We start from the raw sequence: 14,569 nt of genomic DNA on the forward strand, positions 1-14,569 counted from the left end.
CGACTCCTTTCAATAATTCATTCCGATGCTGTTCACCGTGTACTTTGTATAGGCTGTTCTTGGCAATGAGGTCGTTGCAGCCAAAACGCTTCTGCTTTGTGAAGGGTTGTGGTATGCACATTTCATTCTTCACTACTACAAACATTCTGTATTGTAGAACGTACGTCAGGTTTGCATCGACAGAATTACATTGTAGCATGCCTTCTAGGAAGTCTAAATAATCGATCGAGTGTATGTAAAGCTATAATCTATTCACAGCCTCTGCTTCCGATGCTGGACAGACAAGCGGTTCGACAACTTTACGTTCTAAGAGTTGCTCTCATATCTGGTAGGCAAGAAATACTAGTCGATTCTAAAGCATCAGGAAAGCCAACTATAATACAGGATTGGCTACTGTATCACTGTCTGCTTCGTACGATGTGATTTACAGTTTCGCAAACCCTGTCGCGAGGTGCAACTGTATAATGCTCGTAAGGTACACTTGTTGAATGTTTTCACAGACATTTTAAATTCCCCTAAGGAAGAGTTTCCTTTTAAGATGGCGTAAATCCTTCGACCATTATTCGGAAGTATGGAGCCAACTGTCTAAAAAGAGCCAAATAGTTATTTTTCAATTTAATTTATGTGTCGTTCGTTGTAATTTAGTCGTGGCAATGAAAAGAAGGCATATTTCCAACAGAGCAACAGCTAGAATTACCAATAATTTGATCACAGCAAAATGAATAATGTTATACCTGACTGGTTTTAATCGCTAAGCACATTTAGGAGAATTTTTAAATCATAGCGACGATCTCATTTTAGTCTGCTATGCTTTCTATAGAAGACAAAGACAAAGCTCTACTTACATGTAATCAATTCCTGCATTTTACATTCCTTTCTTTTCGTATTTTTCCCCTTGTGATGGTCACAGGGCCGGTAATATGGACTTTATTATGCCATTAATACTGAAGGTTTACATTGACTGTTTGTAATCAAAAAATTAAAACAAAATTAGAGGCCATAAATTTAAAGGAGAAGAGTCGATTAAATAGATGTAATACTCTTGATACATAGAGTTTTGTTGAAGTTGCATTGAAAGACACCGAGAAAAGAAACAAAAATTACAAATAAGAGGACGTACAGGAAACCATTACTAAGACAGTAAAGGGAGCAATAACATATGCATTGAGGCACTTATCTTGTTAATGGCATAACAAAGGCGAGAACATACGCGCAGATTAAGAATATACAAAAGCTGTTGGCGTTGCTGTGACGTAGTAGAAAGGTTAACACATGGTAAGAAGAGACGGAAGATAGTGAAAAACCAGTGGAAACAGTTATGACAAGAATAAAGTCACAGAAATTTGTTTCTAATAATCCCTATGATCGTACCACTTGACGAACATCAAGTAAGAAGGAAGCGAGAATATGAGTAAATGAATAAGTTATTTGGAAATCAAGGTGTTGAACTTGTACGCTAGCCATAAAAGATTAATCTGATGAGTAGGATAAAATATTAGTCGTCTTGTGGTAGGCTGTTCTTTGGCGAACAATATACCGAGTTAAGTGCACGGGAAGACAAAATGATGACCTAGGAGCGAATATACTAATATGTTGTGGGAATTCTCAAGGATGATGAAGCAAAAGAGGTATCGTAACTGCGAATATAAAATCAATTTTCATTCAGAGTTCTTGGAGCTTTCTGAAAATGGGTTCACAAAAATATGTTTTATATACAGTGAATGAAAAATGTAAAGAAGAGTTAAGTCATTGACAGAGCAATGAGAATCCATTGTCTTTGACATGTAATGAAAGCATATCACTATATACTATTAGTACTGCTTGGAAATACTAAAGCTAAGTGTGTTGTTGGACACTCGAAAAGACCATGTGTCACAAAAATAAAAAAAATGGCTCATATTGTTCAGCCGCTGTTTCATCTGCAACATCATTTTTGAGATTCTGCCATCTTTTTGGGATGGGGCAGGGGGCACGAATGCCATTAGTTTTCTGACAGCTTTAATATGGCCCATCACAGCTTATGCTCCCACGAAAACACCTTCACCTCACAGCAAGACTTAAAACCCACATCTGCAGTTATTTGTCAGATATGTCCCAAATCGTCTTCTCCTGTAGTTTTTGCCATCCACGGCTCCTTTTATTGTCATGGTGGCTATTCCCTAAAGTCCTCACATTCATCCCATCATTCTAGTCAGTGTTTTCCAAATATTCATATCCTGACCTCTTCTGCGGAGAACCTCCCTATTCCCCATCTTGCTAGTTTCCTTCCTTTTTAGCATCGTTCTGTGACACTAAACTGCTTCAGTTCTCCACTTTTCCGGTTTTCCTACAGCCCACGATTTACTACTTCTCATCGTTCTTTGGTTTACTTTGAACACATATTACGCGCTCAATAGACTGTTCATTCAATCCAACACGTAATTCTGATTCAAAGGCTCTGTGAATGACAACGTCAAAACCTTTTCACTGATGCCCTCTCACCACGAATTTTTAATTCAGTCGATGAAACTCCCTTTTATTTCCTTCTTTTATTCTTAGATTTGTAGACTGAATATGATTATATTGTATATTATCCATTTTACATCTATATTATATTTTGGTAACTTAAAACATCTCGTACCATTTTATGTTTTCAAGTACTCTTTCTAGGTCGACAACCGTACCCAAGTATCTTAGTTTTGTTTCCTATCTTTAAAAAATATCTTGTCTGCATTATCTAATGTAACTTCAGAATTATATTTCTGGTACCTTTACCTTTTCTAAGATCGAATTGTTCATCAAGTGACATATCTCAGTTTTCTTCCCATTATTATTCTTGTCAGCAACTAGGATGGAGTTCGTAATGTGCATCAGTTGAATGTCTTGATAGAAATTATGAATTTCCATGAAGAAGAGTTTCCTGCTCAATGACGAAAATTCTTCGACCTTTATTCGCAAGTACGGAGTCAGCTGTCTGAAAAGGGCCAGCAGGGAATATTAAGCTGAGAGTGCGATAATTTTCGCGCTTTTCTGTCTTTGCTACCCTCTGGATTGTCAGTTATATTCTTCCCCGAGTAGGATATTATGTCTCGAGTCTCATATGTTCTGTACGCTAACATAAATAATCTGATAGGTACCACGTCTCACATGCCTTTAGACACCCGGAAAGAATGGTGTGTATCCCTTTTGCGTGTTTGATCTGAAGTCTCGAAACCTCATTCTGAGTGTAACGCTGAATCCCCTATATCCTCCAGGTCGGCATCTGTTTCATCTCCTATTGAGTTAACAACAGTTTCTTCCTCTTCTAGAGACCCACGATGATACCGTTTCCATCTAGCCCTTCTCTTCTTCGCGTTAAACAGGGAAATTCCATTCTAACTCTTTGCTCGTATGTTGACAACGTTACTTTTGATTTCGTCGGAAGTTATCACTTTTCAGCACACTGATTTCATCTTTCCGAATAAATCGCATTTTCCATTTATTGGCATTCTTCCTTCCTCCATTTACTTTAATTTCTCTGTCCATCATACTGACTTTTATATATGACTTATGTTCGTTAATATTGTGTTCGCTGATAATTTTTGTATGTTGTTCTTTCGTAGACACTTTAAGAACTTTCTTCTGTTAATCAAGTTATCTTCGTAGATACCTTTCTTGTATCTGAATCTATCTGACAAACTTCGGTGATCGCCATTTCTAGGGATCAGCAATACTCTTCAACTGGCCTGCTTACTGTAACATTCATGATCGCCATATCTAGTGCCTCGGAGAACTCGAAAAGTACATCATCATCCTCCAGTCCATCAGTATCCCATTTCTTTACGCACTGATACTTCCTGAAAATTGTCTTAAAGTTCAACACATCATCATAACAAAATTGCGATGTGAGTCTTTTTTGTGACGGCCTTCGTAGCGACAACACTTCGCTGTAGAATCGGCCTACGAAGTCACCGCCACACTTTTAATAGCGGGCCGATCGGTCCGCTGGAACAGTGAACAGAAAGATGAAAATCCAAAAACTCGGATTAAATGAAAGTCGGTACTTATCTTTATTAACGACGATACAGAACACAGTGGTGAACATGGTCTACAGAAATCTGTCTAGTTCGAGTCGGAGCGGCTAGATCAGCGTCGGCTGACGACAAACAACAACTCTGCTGCGATGAACACACAACTGACTAGCAGTACACAATTCGGTGGCGGGTATACAACTGAGCGGCGAATACAGAACTGTCCTAGCGCTCGCGACTCCAGCGCTTAAGAAGCCAGAAGCCAGCGGTGGCGCGCGCAGACTTGCGGCGATTTCCTGTATCGCTGGCGCTGCTTATGCGGACGGCGTCCGGACTTTGGTGCTGCCAACCGTTTTGGCAGCGGGCTCGGTTGGCATTACGGGCTAGGATATAACACTCCTCCCCCCCAAATCGCCGCACCGTCGTGGAATAATGACGTGGCGAGCGTCGACGGCGGGGGAGGGGTCTGGCCGCAGACGTAGCAGAAGAGACCGGGGCGGAGACTGTTGTCGGTGGCAGTCCCCGGTCCGCACCCCAGCATTGGCTGCGCGGGGCCTCGGGAAACACTGACTGAAAACCGAGGTCAGGGTGCACGCCTGTGACCACGGGCGCAGCTTCTGGTACTGGACGTGACGGGGCATCGGGACCCACGAAGAGAGGCAGCGTCTCGTGACGCTGCGTCGACGGCTGCTGAGTGGGCGCCGGACAAGGCGCTGCGGTGTCAGACTCCTTGGGGGTGCCCAAGGAAAGCGGCGGCAGTACAGGCTGCACAGCCACCGCTGGGGAAGGCGGCCCGGCTGAGGGGTCGACGTCCATCAGCTCCGAAGGCGGTGGTGACTGAAGAGGGACCGCAGGCGCCGGAGCGACCACCCGGGGCGCTCCCGTATGAAGCTGCGCGGGAGGCATCAACGGGACGGGCCGTCGGCGTGGTAGCGGCGACGGCTGCTGCTGCTGCCCTGGGGGCGGCAGCGAAGTCGGAAGGCGCGGCTGGAACCCGCCGCGGACCAAATCTGTGGACAAAGAACGAGCGGCAGAATCCGGGCGGCCAGCACGGCGCAACTGGTTCTGATGCCTCCTGTGCACCCCAGTAGTACCTTGAACAGTATAAAAACCGCGACCCTGGACACTTATCACGGTACCACGTTCCCAACGACGGCGACCGTGATAAACTCTGAAAAAAACGGCGTCGTTGCGCTGAAAACGCGTGCGATGCTCAGAAGCGGCGGGTCGATCCGGGGGGTGCAACAACCGTAGTAGGGTGCGATGACGACGGCCGTGGAGAAGCTCCGCAGGCGAAGGGCCGTCGCGTGGCGTGGTCCGGTACGACGACAGGAACGTGATGAGGGCCTGCTGACGAGAGTGCGTAGCACGAAGGCGGTCCATATGATCCTTGAATGTGCGGACAAAACGTTCCGCTGCACCATTCGATTGAGGGTGGAACGGCGGAGTAAGAACATGGCGAATGCCATTGGCAGAACAAAAACCTTCAAATTCAGCAGAGGTAAATTGTGGACCATTGTCAGACACAAACTTCTGGAAGACCCTCAATACAAAAAATTGAAGTCAACGCCTGTATAGATTGTGCAGACGTTGTAGACTGCATGGGCACAACAAACGGAAAATTACTAAATGCATCTATCACGATGAGCCAACGAGAATTCCAATACGGACCAGCGAAATCAATATGTACTCGCTGCCAGGGACCGGCAGGGCGTGCCCACTCAAAATAGCGTTGAGGCGGAGCAGCTTGGTGTTCGGCACACGTCGAACAATCTGTAGACATCTGCGTAATCTGCTTATCAATGCCGATCCATGTACAATGACGGCGGGCAAGCTGCTTGGTGCGGACCACTCCCCAATGACCTTGGTGCAACAAGTCGAGGACCTTGGATTGGAGCACTTGGGGAACCACTACACGAAGCTGGTCATTCTCGGTGCGTAACAGCAAAACTCCGTGCGAAACAGACAACAGATGACGTTGCGGATAATAGCGACGAACCACAGGATCCGATATGTCCTTTGCCTTGGACGGCCAACCACGTTGAACAAAACGTAATAGTAAACTTAGATGAGGATCCGTAGCTGTCTCACGTGCCACCTGACGATAATCAATCGGAAAATCCCGGAGGGATTGATGCTCATCGGCGTCAATCTGATGGCAAGTCAGAGGAATCGAAGACATCATCCGCAGCAATCGGCAATCTAGAAAGCGCGTCAGCGTTTGCATGCTGAGCTGTAGGGCGATACAGTATCTCATACTGGTATTGTGATAACAAAAGAGCCCAACGTTGTAGTCTCTAAGCTGTCCGCTGAGGAACTGGTTTAGACGGATGAAACAGTGACGTCAGGGGCTTGTGATCTGTTACTAAATAGAATGGTCTACCATAGAGGTAGTGATGGAATTTTGTGACACCGAACACAATAGCCAACGCTTCCTTGTCCAATTGGCTATAATTACACTGAGCTTTGTTTAGCAATTTAGAGGCGAACGCAATAGGACGTTCGGTGTTACCGACTCGGTGAGACAACACAGCACCGAGGCCGAAAGAAGAGGCATCACAAGCTAACACCAGAGGCTTGTTAGGGTCGTAATGGACCAGACAACGATCATTCAATAAAGCCTCTTTAAGCTGCTGAAAGGCTGATTGGCAATCAGCTGACCACACAAACGGAACATTCTTACGGCGGAGACGATGCAACGGTGCAGCAATCTGTGATGCATTAGGTATAAACCTAATATAATATGTCAATTTGCCAAGAACTGCTTGTAATTCATGCAGATTGCGAGGGATGAATGCCTTGAGCATTAATAACATGTCCCAGATACTCCATCTCCGTAAGGAAAAATGAACATTTATCGATGTTGCAACGTAGGCCTGCCTGAGACAACACTGTAAACAAACACTCCAAATTACGGAAATGTTCAGCAGGCGTCCGACCGGACACAACAATATCGTCTAAATAGTTGCAACACGATGGCACATTAGCCAGAAGTTGTGACAAAAAACGCTGAAAAACAGCTGGAGCTGACGCACAACCAAAAGGCAAACGCAGAAAACGGAACAACCCCAACGACGTGTTTATGACAAAATACTGTTGTGATTGCTCGTCGAGGGGCAATTGCAAATATGCTTCACGGAGATCAATTTTAGAAAAGAAACGAGCTTCCCCTAACTTATCCATCAGCTCGTCCGGTCTAGGTAAAGGAAAAGAATCAATGACAGTGAGGATTAACTGTCGACTTAAAATCAGCACACAAGCGTAACTTGCCAGACGGTTTCTTTATAATAACTAAGGGAGAAGCCCACTGGCTCGCTGAAACGGGTTGAATAACACCATCGTTTTGCCAACGACGAAGTTCTTCTTCTACAGGTGCCCGGAGGGCGTGAGGCACTGGACGAGCACGAAAAAATCGAGGCTGAGCATTATCTTTTAACGTAATATGAGCGGCAAAGTTCGCAGCACAACCGAGTTCGTCTTTAAATATGTCACTGTATCGTTTACACAAATCGGTTATGCTGTCTTGAGGAACAACAACAGAATTAAGTTGCAACACATTGTCTTGGATAGACAGGCCAAACAAGTCAAAACAGTCCAATCCGAAAATGTTTACACTGTCTGTAGCGCGGAGCACTGTGAATGAAACTGTTTTTGTATTGCCACGGAATGTGGCTGGCACGCTACATACACCTAACACAGGAATTTGTTCTCCACTATAAGTAGCCAAAGAATGTTTTGCCGCTGAAAGTTTAGGGCGGCCGATAGCCGCATACGTAGCACTATTTATGAGAGTCACAGACGCCCCAGTGTCTAATTGAAAATTGAAGGTCTTATCCTGGATGCGTAGCTTCACAAATAGTTTATTACACTGTCTCTGGATCGGTGCAGCGGAGGCGGAAGACACAAAATCAGCGCGTTTAGCGCGTGTTCGCTGCTTACGACAACTCGTGGGTTGGGCGGGTGGAACAACAACTCCCGCTTCACTTGCAGTCTGTACATTACTTTTTACAGCGTTTGAATTACGCTTGGGTCGCATAGCAGAGGGCTGGGTGGGTGGCTTATTGCGAACAAGTTTATTACCCACACGAACCGTGGAAGAGTCTTTAGACGCGACCTTCTGGGCGGGCTGGCTTTGAAGAACATGAATATCCATGGGCTGGGCAGCACTAGAATTGTTCTTGCGTTTACGCAAACAAACAGTCTGGATGTGTCCTTTCCTTTGACAAAAGTGACAAACCGCGTTTCGTAACGGGCAACGTTCACGAGGATGAGCAAGAACACACTTAGGGCAAGACTTAAGTCTATCATTTTGCACACGCGGCTGACGAATGTGTTTAACATGACGCGGCCGGCTAGTGTTTACAGTCTGACTCTGCCGGTGGAGCCGCGGGCGTGACAGAACTTGCTTAGCACAGGCAATTTGAGAAATACATGGCTGATCTAACTCACACTCAGCATAGTCAAAAGTATCTTGGGCTTCAATAATGTTCATCACAGTCTCTAATGACGGGTCAGGCAACTTTAAGATAGCAGCACGAATACGAGAATCTGCAATGTTTTGAGTAATAGCGTCTCGTAACATGACATCACTGTAGGAAGCTCCACACACACAATTAAATCGGCACTGACGGGTGAGGCCCCGTAAATCTGTTAACCACTGTTTATTAGATTGATGTGGCAGTTTCTTTAATCTGAAGAACTTGAATCTGGCCGCTGCCACATGAACTCGCGACTCGAAATACTCAGCAAGCTTGTTAACAACAACGTCATAGTCTAAAGCTTCTGGCTTGGATTCCGGGAACAACTTACAAAGTAGTCTATAGACTTCCACGCCTGCAGTGGAAATTAAATAAAGCTGCCGCTCATTACCTGTGATTTTGTAGACTGACATGTGCGCCTGCAACTGCGCGAAATATTCTTGCCATTCTTCTCGTGATGCCTCAAAAGCACGAAAAGGCGGTGCTGCCTGTGCTTGTTCCTTGTGTGGTGGTGGATTAGCCGCTTGTTTGGCGATTGCGTCCACCAGACTTTGTATTTGCTGACTCTGTAACAAGATCAACTGTTGTAATTCGGCAGACATAGTGAACACAAATTAAACCAGCCCCCAAAATTCTATCTCAAGAAACAAGTTGAACCAGCCCTGCACACGAGTTCGGAAGTCCTCGTCGCCTGTTTTGTGACGGCCTTCGTAGCGACAACACTTCGCTGTAGAATCGGCCTACGAAGTCACCGCCACACTTTTAATAGCGGGCCGACCGGTCCGCTGGAACAGTGAACAGAAAGATGAAAATCCAAACACTCGGATTAAATGAAAGTCGGTACTTATCTTTATTAACGACGATACAGAACACAGTGGTGAACATGGTCTACAGAAATCTGTCTAGTTCGAGTCGGAGCGGCTAGATCAGCGTCGGCTGACGACAAACAACAACTCTGCTGCGATGAACACACAACTGACTAGCAGTACACAATTCGGTGGCGGGTATACAACTGAGCGGCGAATACAGAACTGTCCTAGCGCTCGCGACTCCAGCGCTTAAGAAGCCAGAAGCCAGCGGTGGCGCGCGCAGACTTGCGGCGATTTCCTGTATCGCTGGCGCTGCTTATGCGGACGGCGTCCGGACTTTGGTGCTGCCAACCTTTTTGGCAGCGGGCTCGGTTGGCATTACGGGCTAGGATATAACAGTCTTAATGTGCTCCAACGTGTGCCTTACAATCTAAAACTAATTCCCCGCTTTTCCAAGTATGCACCATGTGATCGAGGGTACGCGAAGAGCCTTTTTGACTTGAACTTTTTGACTTGGGTTCAGGTCGGAACCCTGGGCAGGCCAGTCCATTTGAGGAATGTTACTGTCCACATAAAGTTTCCTCAGAAATGTCGATTTGTGATAGTGTGACTTGTCATAGTGGTACAAACAACGGTCGTCTCCTAACTGTCCCTCAGTTGTACGCAGTGCACAATGCTGCGAAATGTGGTCATATCTTTACGCATTTCGCGTGTTTTTAAGCCAAATCAAGGATCACAAGCTAAATATGAACATCCCCATACCATAACTCAACACCCTCCGCTCTTCACTGTTGGTACTACACTTTATGACACATAATGTTTCCCATGCATTTCTAACCCCAAACACTATACGGTACAGCGTGATTCATCAATCCATATCACTCGTTCGATTCATCCGCTGTCCAGTGGCGTCGCTATTTATATCATCTGTTACTGCTTCTACACTGACGACACTATTACCTGCCTGCTTCTGAGTTGATTCCGCATTACGTAGGCGAGCCCAGATAAACTTCATCAGAAAGTGTAGTTGCAGCACTTGTGATTTTGAACACTGCATTTGCTATAACAACCTGTATTTACTGTAGAAGGCATGGAGAGTTTCTCCTCAGTACTATTACCGACCCTGTAAACTCCTGCAGCCGTCTTCCATTTTTTCATTACAATAGCGTTCCAGGCCTCATCTCCCTGTGCATAATGACTGACCCATTCAAGTACCTCACACAATCGCTTCACCTAGACATCGTCTGCTTCTGACGTTGACATAAGTACCAGAACAGTAGTTGTTGGTTGTGATTTGGTCTCTTTTCTGAGTTAAATGATCGCTGAAATGTTCACACTAATTCACATGCTGCCGGGTCTCTCTATTCGTAACAAATCCTAGAACTGATAAACTACACTGAAGCGCCAATGAAAATGGTATCGACATACGTATTCAAATATAGATACATGTGAACAGGCAGAAAACGCCTATATAAGACAAGCGCCTGGTGCAGTTGTTATATCGGTTACTGCTGCTACAACGGCAGATTATCAATATTTAAGTAAGTTTGAACGTGGTGTTATAGTCGGCGAACGAGCTATGGAACACAGAATCTCCGAGGTAGCGATAATATGCAACCTCTGATTCTTCTAGATACGACACTGACAGGTGACACGTACGTAAGCAACCTGTTTGATCACCTGCATCCATTCATGTCTAGAATTGCTACAGAGTGGCTCCAGGAACATTCTTCCGAGTTTAAATACTTCCTCTGGCCACCAAACTCCCCAGACGTGAACATTATTGAGCATATCCGGGATGCCCTGCATCGTGCTATTCAGAAAAGATCTCCACACTCTCGTACTCTTACGGATTTATGGACAGCCCTGCGGAACTCATGGTGTCAATCCCCTCCAGTAGTACTTCTGCAAGACAGCTAGCTCTTTATTCCCAGGAAGTAATGAGTGCTGTCGACAAGGGATCTCAGATCAATTTCATATTCCTAGATTTCCTCACAAGCGGCTATTAATCAAAGTGCTTGCATATGGAGTATCGTCTCAGTTGTGTGACTGGATTCGTGATTTCCTCTCAGAGAGATCACAGTTCGTAGTGATAGACGGTAAATCATCGAGTAGAACAGAAGTGATATCTGGCGTTCCGCAAGGTGGTGTCATAGGCCCCCTGCTGTTCCTGATTTACATAAATGATCTAGGTGATAATCTGAGCAGCCCTCTTAGATTGTTTGCAGATGACGCTGTAATTTACCGTCTAGTAAAATCATCAGACAATCGATTCCAATTACAAAATGATCTAGAGAGAATATCTGTATGGTGCGAAAAGTGGCAACTGGCACTAAACAAAGAACAGTGCGAGGTCATCCACATGGGTACTAAAAGAAATCCGATAAATTTTGGATATACGATAAATCGCACAAATCTAAGGGCTGTCAATTCGGCTAAATACCTAGGAATTACAATTACGAGCAACCTAAATTGGAAATACCACATAGATAATATTGTGGGGAAAGCGAAACAAAGTGCGCTTTGTTGGCGAACACTTAGAAGGTGCGACAAACCCACTAAAGAGACAGCCTACATTACACTTGTCCGTTCTCTGCTGGAATATTGCTGTGCTGTGTGAGATCCTTACCAGGTAGGATTGACGGAGGACATCGAAAAAGTGCAAAGAATGGCAGCTCATGCCGTGTTATCGTGCAATAGGTGTAAGAGAGTCACTGATATGATACGCGAGTTAGAGTGGCAATCACTGAAACAAAGGTGGTTTTCTTTGCGGCGAGATCTATTTACGAAAGTTCAATCACCAACTTTCTCTTCTGAATGTGAAAATATTTTGTTGATACCCACCTACGTAGGGAAAAGTGATCATCATAAGAAAATAAGAGAAATCTGAGCTCGAGCGGAAAAGATGTAGGTGTTCCTTTTTCCCACGCACCATTCTAAAGTTGAATGAAGGAGAAGTAGCCAGGCACTTATGAGTGAATTGAAGAGTGACCATGTAGATGTAGATGTAGATATAGGCATTAGTCGAATCCATGCCATATCGTGCTGCGGCACTTCGCGTGCTCGCGAGGGCGCTACACCATACTAGGCAGGTATCCACTTTTTTTTTTTTTTTGGGTCTTCAGTGTATTTTCTGCTAATTGCGATATTACCCACCCCATCTACCAAGAAATTATTTTTAGGTTTCAATGCACTGATTCCTATCATATCTGTATAGAGCCATTACATTAGCCATTTCAGAATTTATAGCCTCCTCTCTCCAACCAATTCTACTCGAGTGACAACCAAAGATCGTTGGTCGAGACTGGTTCCATCGTGAAAAGGTGAAAGCGCATTCTCAACTGTGAGTCTTGGAAACGAGTACCAGCCAACCTATCCACTGCACAGTTCATCCCACAAACGCGTGTGTAATGAAACTCACACTCTTGAACAAGGTTGAAAGGTACTTAAATAGTAACAAAACTCCTGGATACTTGATAGTGACGACTGGACCGGGAGGCATTGGTCCACCAATCAAGAAAAACAATACACACAAGTAATAAGAATACAAAATTAAATGAAGTATGTAACTGGACGATTGGGAAAGATACTCTCTAATGACCGCACATGTCAGTAGACCGTGGTAGATTGCCTTAGCGGTGATATAGAGGTGTTGCTGGTCCAGATGTGATCGTAGCTGCGAGTTGCTATTCTAATTCCATACGATCTGACTGTCGCAACTAAATAGCAACAAGATCACTAACTGATTCTTCGAGTAAGCAGCACCCTTTTATCAACCTTTTAGTGTCTGCAGAATTCAATTAAACTGTCTCATCGGTATGTTGGCAGAAGGACTGGAGGTTATTTAACATTCAGATTAGGAAGCGGAATCAATAAAGCCCCAGAGCTACATTTTCTTATTATTTTTACGTGAAATCTGCGGTTGTACTTAACGACACTCTTTGTTACAATCAGTTACGCTCGTTACCTCATGTCTGTAAGGGTGTTATATAACTAAGTGAATAAGATCAAAATAATATTTATTTTAATTGAGTGGGGTCTCTATTGTTCTCACTTGGTAGCCGGAACTATACAACCATGAGACCTGAGTTTCTCCTGGCGTATACAACTTTCAAATAACTTCCGGGAATTCAGCCAGGTAACACTTTCAGCAACCGAACAGAGTCAATGCTGCCTCACCTGCGAATTCATAGTCTCACCATCGATAGCTCTGACTTTGGTCATCTTTGGTGGCACTAGTGTTCAGTGTGTGTGTGTGTGTGTGTGTGTGTGTTATCTTTCCTGCTTCTGTCGGAGAACCGAGGTATTAAATTTGTATGTACGCCGCCTGTCCGTTGCAGTTATCCTTGAAAATGGCGGGGTGTTCTCCCGCCGAAATATCGGCGGTTGCTGAAAGTGTTACCTGGCTGAATTCCCGGAAGTTATTTGAAAATATACAACCGTTTCTCTCTGAAGAGACAGAGAAAGTGTATGAGGATATTGAGCGGGTAATTCGGAATGATAAATGAGACAAAATCTAATACTCATGGGAGAGGGAAGGCTGTTGTAGGGGAAGGAGAACAATAGAGTATTACAGGAGAATATGTGCTTTGTACTAGTTATGAGACTATTTGAGTTCTGCAATAAATCTCAGTTAGTAGTAGCGAATACTATGTTCAAGAATCACAAGAGGAGAGTCCTCCTTAGAAAAGGCCGGGAGATACCGGAAGACCTAAGTTAGATTACATAATGGTCAAGAAGAGATTGCGAACTCAGATACTGGACAGTAACACATACCCAGGAGTAGATATAGGCTCACATCACAATTTTAGTAGAGTAGGGTAGACAGGAAGCATCAGTGCACAGGGAAATTGGATATGGAAGTACTAAGGAATTAAGAGAGATTCTTGAAGTTCTCCGAGGCTATACATACTGTGATAAGGAACAGCTCAGTAGGCAGCTGGGAAGAAGAATAAACATTATTAAAAAGGCCAATCACAAAGAAGTTGGAAAGAAAATCAAAGATACAAAAAAGGTAATTGCGAAGAAACAATAGCTAACAGAAGAAATACTTCAGTTAATCGACGAAAAGAGGAAGTCCAAAAATGTTCCTGGAAAATGATTCAAATGGCTTTGAGCACTATGAAACTTAACTTCTGATGTCACCAGTCCCCTAGAACTTAGTACTACTTAAACCCAACTAACCTAAGGACATCACACACATCCATGCCCGAGGCAGGATTCGAACCTGCGAATGTAGCGGTCGCGCGGTTCCAGACTGTAGCGCCTAGAACCGCTCGGCCACTCCGGCCGG

The 14,569-nt window shown here is 44.5% G+C and overlaps 1 protein-coding gene across 1 annotated transcript in view; it reads right to left on the reverse strand.

Moving 5' to 3' along the window:
• Window positions 1-1,662: 1,662 nt before the first annotated feature.
• The window catches only part of LOC126199506 (resuscitation-promoting factor RpfA-like), a 43,543-nt gene continuing 30,636 nt past the window's right edge, over window positions 1,663-14,569 (reverse strand). Inside the window, exons 2-3 of the mRNA XM_049936429.1 lie at window positions 4,561-4,999; window positions 1,663-1,681 (exon numbers count right to left, since the gene is read on the reverse strand). Of these exons, the coding sequence (XP_049792386.1) occupies window positions 1,663-1,681; window positions 4,561-4,999 (458 nt within the window). The remainder of the gene's footprint in view (window positions 1,682-4,560; window positions 5,000-14,569) is intronic.

Source organism: Schistocerca nitens, chromosome 8 (genome assembly GCF_023898315.1).
Source record: "Schistocerca nitens isolate TAMUIC-IGC-003100 chromosome 8, iqSchNite1.1, whole genome shotgun sequence".
Classification (NCBI taxonomy): domain Eukaryota; kingdom Metazoa; phylum Arthropoda; class Insecta; order Orthoptera; family Acrididae; genus Schistocerca; species Schistocerca nitens.